Source organism: Hypomesus nipponensis, chromosome 3 (assembly GCF_054491055.1).
Source record: "Hypomesus nipponensis isolate SF chromosome 3, ASM5449105v1, whole genome shotgun sequence".
NCBI lineage: Eukaryota > Metazoa > Chordata > Actinopteri > Osmeriformes > Osmeridae > Hypomesus > Hypomesus nipponensis.
The window spans coordinates 6,960,258-6,972,328 of NC_140363.1; the positions used below are offsets into that span (position 1 = coordinate 6,960,258).

The following is a 12,071-nucleotide window of genomic DNA, read 5'->3' on the forward strand; positions in this document are numbered from 1 at the left end:
ATTGACCAACACAACTTTACAGATAGTTAAAGTTTGTGTGTCTGATTATAAAGTGTGCTATCATGTTGGAAGTCAAAAGAAAAACCTACATTATACTTCACTCATTGCGTTTTGATATGCACACTACCGTTCAAAAGTTATATAACACCTTTATTTCCATTGAAGGTATCAATGTACATGAACATTAAAGCATGGAACAAGTAAACGATGTGAGAGAAAAAGGAATAATAATTCCTTAATATTCCGATTTGGTGGTCTACTCAACGGCATATAAAAACTCAATTTATCAGTCCACGAGACCAGACATGGGACATGCTAAATCTGTTTCAGGCATTCTAAATAGTATGGGTATAGGGATGCACCCTTAGTATGTCCCAGTAGAATGTCAAATACAGGGCCTACGCCCAAAAAATAGTATGTCCGACTGAATCCGATTGCATGTTGCAGTATGCAGGCACAAAATAATAATAATAAAAAGTATTGTGTTTGAATAAAACATTATGCTTGATTTCCATATTGCTGCACAAATATAACTGTTTAGGAATATTGAAATAAAGGTTCAGAGGATGATTTTACACAGAGGAAGTGTAAACATTGGCAAAACAAACATTCTTTTGACAAACTTGGAACAAAATCTGAGACGATGCTGCAACTACTTTCCAGAATTCCGCCTGTTTTGACACAGAATTACCCGATTGGTTAATTTTTGAGCGCTGCGGCCTGCGATAGGAAGAGATCCCAACCATCCAACCAGCAGCTATGTAAATATTGCGGAGAGGAGCAGTAGTTGACAATATAGGTAGGGCTAGATTGCAGGGCCGATGTATGAAAGAACAAAAGGATAACTACTGTGGGATTAAAGCAAAATGAAACCTGATGATACAGATAGTGTGAAAAGGTGTGTATTGGTTGTCATTACTTATGCCTTTACTTCCATAGTAGAAATCAGAAGTCGCTGGGTTCGGCCTCGATTTATGCTAGTAGTAGTAAGCTAGTTAGCCACTGTACAGATATATATCGTCTGCTAGGTCGTCTGCTATAAATCGTCCTTAACTGCTTTGCTAGAGCTGTATCTGTATACCTGATACTTGAGTCAATAGCTTGCTAGTTTTCCTTTAACACTGTAGACTAGCCTAGCTATTTTGTGATTCTATTTGATGTACGTCGTCAGGATGACACTGACAGTCAAATGCTGGGACGGGTTGCACTGCCTGCAGACTGAAAGATGCCCTGCTGCATCTCAACAATATGTACTCCATAGCTATAACTATTATTGAAAGCAGTCTGATTACTACTAGCTAGTGTACATTTTTTAGTTACTTGCCAACTCCAATATTATCGTCAGTTGTTCCCAAGGTAAAATTACTGAGCTAGCCCTACTTAAGTAGTGGTGTGCTAGCTAGCAGTTAGTTAGCTCTTAGCAGAGCTGCATACTAGACTGTTATTTAGCACTTTTAACTAACAAGCTAACATTATATTTTTGGTATTGGGACTGTAGCGAGATGACTTAGTATAAATATATAGTTGATGGCTCGTATTACGTTTAGTCAGCGTTTCACCATTCTTGCCATTACTTGTAGTAGACGTACCAGTGAACTAGCTAAGCTAATGCCTAGTAGTACTGGAGGTACAGTCCCTCCCAAGCACATTAACGTGTTTTGTCAGACTAGAAGAAACCTCTCCGACACGAATGGAGGCTATTTGGGTGTCTAGGGTAAAATAACTAGTTGTCGTTTAACATAATCATTCTTTGAAGTTGATTGTACAATCATTGATTGTACTTTTCCACATAGTTGGTCGTGGTGTTACAATGGCCACACTACATTGTAGTCTGTTTATCATTCTATGCCAAGGGGGATTCTGATGAAGACAGTTGCCATTTACTGCCCGACCTCCACTCATATTCCAGTAGAAAATATATTAGCAAGTCAAAGCACCTGAGTGACTTTGTGTGGGAGATGTTAAGGATACTTGAAGCTCAAAGTCACACCAACTACAGTAGTATTAGGCCTACAGTTGCTGTGACAAGATCAGTTTTTCTTGACATAAAATCGTCTTTGGTCATCACGAGAGTGCTTTTCGGTTGCTTTGGGATGTCTTCATTTTTATTCCACCCACTATCCTAAAACACAAGTCAGACAACTGTCTTTCGCCCTGTATTCCCGTCATATCTGGTTTTGCAGGTTTCTGCTACCATGAACTCAAACAAGTCTGTCAGGAATAGCTTAGCTTTCAATCTATGCTTGGGATTTATACTTTCTATTAGACATTACATGGAACACAAAGATTCTTACTAATAGGCCTAACCCCCAAATATACAACATATATGGTAGAAGTGAACAGAGGCATTGGTGAAACAAGCATGTTAAAGTTACAAATGTTTTAAATTGACTGAGACAAACTTGTTTCTTAAAACACTGTCAGTTATTTAACCCAAAGCGGATCTTGTAGCCTGTCTTGAAGGCTAGTAGGCTGTATTTGCTCATATTTGTTTGTGTATTGAACACTTCTGGAACTTGCAAGTGTACACACACATATTGACACAGTTTCTCATCATATATTCACACGTTTCTCAATAAAGCTCCTGTTAGCCAAGCTCCTGTTGACAATCTTTTTGTTAGTTTTGCCGTACTGACCATAAATAAATTGTAAGCAGGGCTGCCAAGCATTCTTGTTCATGACTAGGCTTGCTGGCACGTGTGAATACTTAAGAACTACTCCTGCGTAGTGGCTTTTGTATATCCATATTGGATGCACATGAATTATGTCAAGTAGCATATACGCTGGTCGGCAAGTTTATTATTGCATGGATTGGCCTACACGTCCAATCTTTTGGCTCAGGACGAAATTTTCAACTAATCTAAGCTTTTCTGGGTCACGGTGTAGGCTAAGCAAGTGATATGCTTTTGGGGAGAGCTGAAATGACGGAAGACTGAAATGTGTAACCGTGGTGACACTGAAAAATCACTGGGTTGTTTACTTTATCTAAAGAAAATGTTTGCTGAAAGCTGTTAGCCTGAATAGTGATGAAGGTTTGGAAAAAAAGTTAATCAAATTGAGCATGCAGTAGGGAAGTACATCTGTCCTTGACTGGCATTGTGTGATGACTTCCATAGATTTTATAACATGAAAAGCATACAAATATAAATATTTGGTTTTTTTCATCTGTAAACAACTGGTCCACCTGAACATTTTGACATTTGAACAGAGTCAAATGCTTAAAAATATACTGTGCAGCAGGGAGGTACACAAGTCCCATTGATATCTTTGAGAACTTACCATTGAGCTGCCTTACCATAAAAACCAGAAGAGTTGTCGGAAGTCATTGCACACAAGAGCATTCTATTTACTTGTTTAATTAAGCAACAAATAGGCCTACCTGTAGGTTCTGTTGGGCCTGTCAAATGTGGTCACTGGCCAGCCTCGTTTGTGTATCATGAATCTACTAAACTAGTGTGTTTTTTCTCTCTCCAGTTTTGGGTGTCAGACTGAGCCACTGTAGCAATGGAGGGACAAAAAGCCAATGACAGCACCTTTCCCAGTCTCGATGACTTGGATGACTTCCTCACCAAGCATGATTCCAATTTTGTGTGGCTCCTTGTGGGTAAGTCTGCTGTTCAATGTTTCATAGAAAAAGGTATCGTTTGAGATCTTCTGTAATGTCTCACCTGAAAGTATTGTTTTCTGAGTGGAGGCACATCTGAGGTGAGAATAGTGACAAAACTCTGAAAGCTTGAAAGAGAACATTTGAAAAGCCGTAACGTTGAAATAAACAATTTGCAAACTCATAGTATAATTGTGCACTGCTTATAATTAAAAGAAGCAAGCTTGTAACTTGACATGTTGACGTGAACATATTTGTAACATTTAAAAGCATAATTTGTTTACATACGTATTCCAAATTCCCTTCCGATTGTTCATATGTGTTTTTGCATAGTTAAGTAGTAACTCCATATTTCACACTATAGAGTTGACTAATGAAGGCTGATTAAATGTGTTAGGCCATGTCCATGTTATCATCATAATGGTGGGTGTAGGGTCACGCACACCTATAACCCTAATTAGAGAAAGGGTTATTAGTTGTTGCTGAGAAACATGTACGTTTGCCACTCTTAGTCTTATCACAGCGCTATTGAATCACTGAAATATTATTTCCTGCTGTTCAAAAAATATATGGGATTATGTTCTGTCTTTATCTTCTAGCCACCATTCTGTCCTGTGGATGGATCATATATTTAACCTATTACAACTCTCGCAACATTGGCCTCATCTTAACCCTCATCATCAACAGACTGTATAAGGAAGGATACATACACATCGGTAAGTGGGGTCCATTGAACTGTGTTTGAATAGGACCTGTAGCACCCAATAATGTAATCATTTTCTGAAAATGCAATAAACCTTGCACTTAACTTGAAACCCGATAATGTAATATAATGTCCTTACTGATATAGTCAATATTTACCATTAAGTTATTACATTATCAGTAAAAGTGTTATTGAAATATTAGTCAAGGCATTTTATTACATTATTGGTTAAGTGAAAGTTTGCTTACATTTTCGGGCGTTTTAAAGTTTTCAAGAAATTCCTAAACTATTGGGTGCTAAAGGACCTAACGTTGTTGCCTGGATGATGACATATCTAACATTTATTTCAGTTTGCCAACCCTTTCTTTGTAAGACAACATGGTTTCAGGTGGCTTGAGCCCCACTTGATGTGCTTGGGCAGTCTCAGTTCCTTTTTTATTGCGATGCACTGGGGAAGTTTCCTCGCTGTGTTAAACTGGTACTCTATGCCATGTTACACTGATGCAACATTTTGAAACTGGCAGAAGTCTCCAGCTAAAGCTTCATACTGCATTTAGGTGCTCTATGAAGCTGTAGATGGGCATTAGATTATTTGTTAAAATCTTGAGACAAATGTGGACTATAGGGCTATGCTGTCGGATTTATCGTTAAGCAATAAGTAATGCTTTTAATCTAGTGGAAAATGCGTGCTTGATTAACATACTAGTCCATTTCGTTAATCTTAATCAAAATATTTAATCAAGTTTTTAGTCCTTATCGGAAAAACCTTTTATGGTTTCACTGAGCAAACACAATGCGTTGTGAAATATTCGAAAAATGTTGATGACACATTAGATTACAAACACCTGTCACGACTGTGGGTTGTCGTGATAAACTATTGAAGGAGACTTGCTGCACCTACCAGGTAGATGGATTATTATTGAGGTCGCACAGATTATATTTTGGGAGCACATGCAATCAACGAAAGAGCATAAAATGAAATGAAAGACGTCTTTCCATCATCACACAGTATATATTGCCCAGCCGTTATGTACTTCAAGGTACAATTGACCAAGGTAGTTGCAAAAGCCCCAAAGTGCAGCCAACAAAAACTTGCATGGTATCAGTCGATCCATGTCTCTGTGCCTGTGCTTATCCCTTAGAAATGGTTTGTTTCTTTGTTGTTACCTGTGATGCAAGTATTACAGTGGAAGTGACATTTTGTTGAGGTACCTTTAGCTTCTACCTTGCATTTGCTCAGAAGTGGCACCATCTGTGAAGAGATGATTAACATCTGTCTACACTGGTATATCGATGAATAAAATGCAAATACTTTTTTCTATGTACAGGGTCCTTTTCCTTCTCTGTTCTGTCAGGGAAGGTCATGTTCAGGGATGTGTACTTTATTAACGAAGACATGTCTATCAGGTAACTCCATGCTTCCTTCTCAAATGTTAATTTTCTATTCTACATCAAATCCCGTGCTTTAAGTGTATTTACTGTACTCAGCCCCAATATTTTGCATACAAAAATGTTGCCTCACTTTTATTTTGTGTTCTCTCTAGGATACAAGATGGCTTCCTTATTTTTCGCTGGTGGAAAATGTATAACCCCAAACAGAAACAACATGGTGAGTTGGTGGATAATACAAATGTTTTAAAATGTGGGTGTGTATATTTGATTTGTATCTACTTCTTTTCCCTGCTCCAAACAACCATTATATCTGCCTTTCAAAATGGAATATCAGTCGACATCTAGTATAACAGTCATGATCCTTGATCACCTCAGCTATATTTGCATGCGGTGTTCTCTTCTCATTAGATCCCAAAGCAGAAACCAGGCTTTACGTGACGGTGAACGGATTTGAGTTTCACGTCTACAACCGCACAGACCTCTATGCCAGGCTACAGGAGATCTTTGGACTTGAACCCACCCTCAAACCTCCCCAAAAAGACGAGGAAAAGGGACGGGATGAGCGAGACAAGACCTTGGACAGGTCAAACAGCTGCTCATTATTCATTCTACAGTGTCTAATTAATTCCACAACACATTGCATGAAACGCCCGTGCCTCACATTCCAGGGTTGAATATGGTAAGCTTTTTCCCCCACAATGTTCATAGAACTCGAATGTTTGCATGACTTTTTAGTATCAACATGAAAGCAGAGACTCCGGACCCGTCATCTTCATGGAGATCCCTTATACCGGTCATAAAAGTCAACATCAGCGCTGTGAGTTCTCATTTCCTACATCCATAGTAGGATGCTCTGTGACACATGCGCTTTAGTATAAGAGGAATAATTTTTGTCTGAAAATATATAATAATAAACATTTGTATATACATACAAATATATAATAATAATAATAAAAATTACTCCGGAATTTGTTGGATTTTAAACACCCAACCTTCATGTTTATATTTGTGGTGGTCAACCAGGGTCGGCTTGCATTTGGGAACCACCACCTCCCCCAGACGTTGTGCATGAACTTTGAGGATGCTTTCCTGACCTACACCACCAAGCCACCGTCTAGCCACCTCGACCAGTACATGCACATTGTCAAGGGCTCCCTGGAGAACGTCCGTGTCATGCTGGTGCCAAGCCCACGCTACCTGGGCATGCAGAACGATGAGTGAGTGGAATTCAAAATCTAAAACCAAAGGAGAGGCAATGATCTGTCGTGTATTTGAGTTGGCCGCATAGATTACTGTGTCATCTGCATATAAATGGATATTTGAGGTTTTGCCTGATAATGGGAGTTCATTCATAATAATTGAAAAGGGAAGGGGTCTCAAATTAGAGCCTTGTGGAACACTTCTATTAATATCAAGAAGAACAGACTGGTGCCCTCCAATAAACACATGCTACTTCCTACCCCCAAGACATGCATTGAACCAGGGCAGACCAAGTCCAATGATTTTCAACTTTTGTAATATTACATGATGATTTCATTTTGACTGGGCAATACTAGTAACTTGAAACTATTAAAAATATTAGTGTCTTTGTATTATTACTATTATTATTATTATTATTGTACTTTTATAATTTAGTACTTGTGTTGTAGGGTAGTAACAATGCCATGGTTCCATGCTAGAACACAGTAAGATTTAAAAGGGGGCATTAATGCTGTAGCAGCCCAAAGAAGGGGACTCTGCTAGTTAGTCAGACTTGCTCTGTTTCTTTGTGGTTTGTAAAAAGACATTTAAGTCGACATTTGTACATTTTGGAGGGGCTCTTCCCAAAATACCTCGAGTTTTATTTTTCTTCTCTCCACAGACCACCAAGACTGATGGGAGAAGGGTTTGTGGTCATGCAGTCTAACGATGTGGACATTTACTATTACCAGGATGAACCAGGTAGGACCACATTATGAGCACATGGGTAAGCTCCCTGTTCAGCCTTGCAGCAAGGCTAAGCTCTTCATAGTCATGCTCTGTTTGCTTTGAAAGCTATTTACTTGAGGGATTATTTGCACTTTCAGTTGTGTGTGTCGATTATGCTTGATTTTCGATTGTTGTTCAAAAAAAATGTTTGATCATGGTTTATAAAACTTTCTTTTAACACAATTATCTTTTTATTTGTATTTATTTTTACTTTCAGTGTGGTGGTGTTTTGGTTTTCTGTAAGCTGTAATGCAACTTGACCTATATGTGTAATCATCCTTTTTTGTTGACTGAATTTGCTGAAGGCCAATAGCTGTGTATTACTGAAGGGACAGCATACATTTCACATGCATACCTTATTACTAATAAACTGTAACTGTTTTCAGGCCTTGTCCCTGAGGAGCAGGAACATGGGGACACTGAGCCGTGTGGTGACGGCACCAAACTGCAGGACCTACCTCCATGCTGGGGCCTGGACATCGTCTGTGGCAAAGGAACCGACTTTAACTACGGGCCCTGGGCAGATAGGCAAAGGTCTGTGTTCTCAAACTCAAGAGACACACATTCTACCACGTGTGCACTTTTCAGTGTTTGATTGTTTGTTGAAGACTTTTACATACACAATCCCTCATATGCTATCTCATAATACTGGATTTTGACCATTCTTGTGTTTTACCAGGGATTGTCTATGGAAGTTTTTCCTTCCAGCAGACTATCAGACAATGAAGGAAACGGAGGTTGCGCAACCTGGCAAACCCAGACAAATCTTGGCCTTCGAGCTCCGCATGAACATTATCGCAGATGCCACCATTGACCTACTATTCACCAAAAACAGGGTATTGAATTGACTGCTTTTTCACCATAAACATTTTCTTTTCTTTTCCTGTCTCTTAGAATTTGTGTCTATTATTTAGCCTGTACAGATAGATTTTCCCCAAATATATATACCTTCCTTTTCATAATGTCATATTATTCAGTGCAAAAAGGTATAGTATTAATAGAGCTACACTCATCAACACATGTGGCTTCATAAGGAAGGCTTCTTTCTCCCCTCATACAGTCCTTAAATCTCTTGCATGTAGGAAACCAATGCTATCCACGTGAATGTCGGCGCAGGATCCTATCTGGAAGTCAACATCCCTATGACTGTTGGAGAGGATGGTAAGTGTGACTGTAGGGTGAAAATGAAATAAGTCCTTAAATAAAGTCTTAAAGAAATAAAAGTCTACACATGGACTTAATACTGTAGTCACATACTGCTTTTTACACCAGTCAGAAAAACCTGTTTTACTGTAATGGAGAATGAACAACCTACCTGCCAACCTACCATAGCTGAGGAGAGAGAATATAACAGTGTTGTGTTTGATATTTTACTGACCTTGAGGCATCTCTATGGCGCATCAAGTAAAAGCTTTGCAGAGGTTGTGTTTGTTACTGAGCAGCTGAGTTTTCCCTCTACCTTCCCCAGGATACTGTACCGCCATCAAAGGGCAGCTCCTCCATGTTGACACCACCAGTAGCATGCAGTACAGGACCCTGCTGGAGGCTGAGATGCTAGCTGTAAGTGGCAGCTGAGGCAGCTTTTTAAGCTGAAATTCAGACTCTTAAAATAAAAAATGTAATCTTATACATTGAATTTTGTTTAACAGACGACATTCAAATGCGACCTGCATTAATTAAAGGCTGTCTTATTATCTCTCTCTCTCTCCCCCCCCCCCCCCCCCCAAGTTCCATGTGATAGCCAGTTTCCCACGAGTTTGGAACATGCCTCAGTCGTGGCAGTGTGAAATTGAGGTGTACAAAGCCACCTATCACTTCATCTATGCCCAGAAGAACTTCTTCTCAGGTAACAGAAACCATCGTATTCTATACCCACATTGTATAAAGCTGTCACAGTGTTTTGAGCTGTTTTGGTGGTGATTTGTATGCTGGTTCCTAATTGGATTTAGACTTGAATATGCAATGTGCAATCTGATGTTGGCAGTTTTCCTCAGGGGCTTTGGTACTTATATTTCTCAGATCACAATTGATATTCTCAAAAGTACTTGTTCAACCTCCTCATCATCATTCAAGTGCTGGGCTTAGTGTAGCATAGTGCAGCTCAACACTATACAGTGCCAGCTCGACATGCCTCGAAGAGTTCCATCGCAAAACTGGCGGCAGATCATTTTTAGGGATCTGTCCCAATAAAGCCCCGAACAATTATTTTAGTGGATGTACTCCACAACAATAATAAATAAAAAAATCTAATGTAAATGGTGTTGATACTTTTTCGTATGTTGTGGTATTGTGAGATATGTGATTTTAAATGGGCGTGTAAACTGCTGTCATGTCCTTAATTACACGGCTTGTAGACAACAGGGCCTTCCGAAAGACTAATCAAATGCATGTAGACCTAATTGGTGTTGTGTAACATCCTTATCTCAGACCTGATTCAAGACTGGGCCAGCGACAGTGCTCCAGACATCTACTCCTTTGTACCCTACGCATGGAAATTTAAGATCCTCTTCCATCAGTTTGAGATGATCTGGGCAGCCAACCAACACAACTGGATTGATTGTTCCACCAAACAGCAGGAGAATGGTGAGAGAGTTTGTCTAAATAACTGATGCATTTTGCTGTGAACGTACTGTAAATCCACATGTATCTTTTATTATATTTTAAGATATTTATTTTATTAGATTTAAATTATAAATACAGCAACATGTTGGAATTAAGGGGTCTGAAACCATTTCGATACCAGAACACTTGGAATGAACTGCAGGTCATCCACAGACTGAGGGTTGATTCTGAAAAATCAGGGCGAACGGATTAGCATTGCTGATTTGCCGAATCCCTTTCAAAACCACTACTCTACATACAATCAATAGTGGATCCATACTAAGTGGTAGTGTCCTTGCTCTCCCTTTTCAGTATATCTGGCTGCCTGTGGTGAGACGCTGAACATCGATTTCACGTTGCCTTTCAATGAGTTTGTCCCCACCACCTGCAACACAAGGTTCTGTCTGAGGGTGAGTCATATCCTTCCTGCTGCATGACCGAGCATCCATTGCTCTGCTAATCACGTTCCCGAGCATCGGCAGTACGTGTTGCTCTGCTACAACACCACACGCGCTGCCATTTCATTAACGGCGCGCTGGTGATCTGTCTGTGCCAGCCACTGCTGTCGTGTGACTCGGTGGGTGGCTGCCAATGCGCCCGTGTGTATTTTTGCTCTTGCCCTCAGGCTGAGGACACAGACCTGCGTCTCTCCCTGCCAGACTGCCACCCCAGCAGGTACCCGCTGCTCACGTTGGCCAAAGAGTACCAGAACAGCAAGATGCCACCTGACGTGTGCATGCCCGGGGAGAGCCACGGAGCCCCCCCGCCGAAAGTCAACAAGTCACGTTGGAGGAACATAACCCACGCCGAGTGAGTCGGGTCTTTTTACCGGGAGTTGTTGTGTGGGGGGTGGGGGGGTGGGGGGGGGGAGTAGGGCCGTGTGACATGCACGTGTCTTTGTGCGTGTAACATGGATGTTTTTGTTTCTTGCGTTTCCAGATCCGGATGGATCGACTGTTGGTCTGTTCCTAACTTCCTGCTCATCATTGATTACACCTGGCATCCCATCTACCCCCAGAAGGCTGATGAACAACTGAAACAGTCAAGTACGCACACCACCTCTAACCAGGGGCATATTATCTAGTATGAACCTAATATACACCAACTTATTTCAATTGCTTTTATTTGTCCTGATCAGTGATAATCAGTGCAGCAACTGCTGTCGATAACCAATGAATGACAATGATCAGGTAAAAAAGGGGATACCCACACCTGTTGTAATTACCGGAAGTGATAGACACCAAAAACACATGTGCAGCTTAATGCACAGTGCAACAATATTATCCAAACTGTACAGTCATTACATAGCACAGTGCAGCAGAAAACGACAATATCTTAAGTGCAACATCCAACCCCAAAAATGTGCAGAGAAAGGGCAAATTGGCATGTATCACAAGAAGTAATGTGGTGCTAAGTGCAGCTTTCGTTGAGGAGTATCACTAAACTACAGACGTAATAGGGGAATAAATGCGAACAAATATTTTACACGTACATATTTAAAACACAGAAGTATATGTTTCTTGTTTTACACGTCTGTCTGGGTTTCTGCATTCTCTCCTGCTGCAGTATCTGAGATCGAGGAGTCCATGCTGTCGGTTCTGCGCCCCCCGGAGCACGCGCCCCCCCCTCACCCAGCCCCCTCTCCCTACACGGCTGCCTCTGCCCCCAACAGCAGAGTGCCCATGGACCCTTCGGAGCTACCTCCAGACCGGCTCCACGTGGAGATGGAGATGTCCCCGGACTCCCAGATCGTCCTGTATGGACCCCTGCTGAGGGCTCTCGTCTCCATCAAGGTACGGTCCT

At 40.7% G+C, this 12,071-nt stretch overlaps 1 protein-coding gene across 12 annotated transcripts in view; it reads left to right on the forward strand.

Moving 5' to 3' along the window:
• Nucleotides 1–777: 777 nt before the first annotated feature.
• The window catches only part of bltp1 (bridge-like lipid transfer protein family member 1), a 51,462-nt gene continuing 40,168 nt past the window's right edge, over nucleotides 778–12,071 (forward strand). For all 12 annotated transcript variants that reach the window (XM_084674609.1, XM_084674530.1, XM_084674546.1 and 9 more), the window contains exons 1-19: nucleotides 778–898; nucleotides 3,475–3,604; nucleotides 4,204–4,320; nucleotides 5,636–5,714; nucleotides 5,852–5,916; nucleotides 6,108–6,282; nucleotides 6,435–6,516; nucleotides 6,723–6,916; nucleotides 7,561–7,640; nucleotides 8,054–8,201; nucleotides 8,347–8,503; nucleotides 8,750–8,828; nucleotides 9,136–9,227; nucleotides 9,396–9,513; nucleotides 10,095–10,250; nucleotides 10,581–10,678; nucleotides 10,894–11,078; nucleotides 11,208–11,314; nucleotides 11,835–12,061. In XM_084674609.1, coding sequence (XP_084530735.1) covers nucleotides 3,505–3,604; nucleotides 4,204–4,320; nucleotides 5,636–5,714; nucleotides 5,852–5,916; nucleotides 6,108–6,282; nucleotides 6,435–6,516; nucleotides 6,723–6,916; nucleotides 7,561–7,640; nucleotides 8,054–8,201; nucleotides 8,347–8,503; nucleotides 8,750–8,828; nucleotides 9,136–9,227; nucleotides 9,396–9,513; nucleotides 10,095–10,250; nucleotides 10,581–10,678; nucleotides 10,894–11,078; nucleotides 11,208–11,314; nucleotides 11,835–12,061 — 2,259 coding nt within the window. In that variant the 5' untranslated portion in view covers nucleotides 778–898; nucleotides 3,475–3,504. The remainder of the gene's footprint in view (nucleotides 899–3,474; nucleotides 3,605–4,203; nucleotides 4,321–5,635; nucleotides 5,715–5,851; nucleotides 5,917–6,107; nucleotides 6,283–6,434; nucleotides 6,517–6,722; nucleotides 6,917–7,560; nucleotides 7,641–8,053; nucleotides 8,202–8,346; nucleotides 8,504–8,749; nucleotides 8,829–9,135; nucleotides 9,228–9,395; nucleotides 9,514–10,094; nucleotides 10,251–10,580; nucleotides 10,679–10,893; nucleotides 11,079–11,207; nucleotides 11,315–11,834; nucleotides 12,062–12,071) is intronic.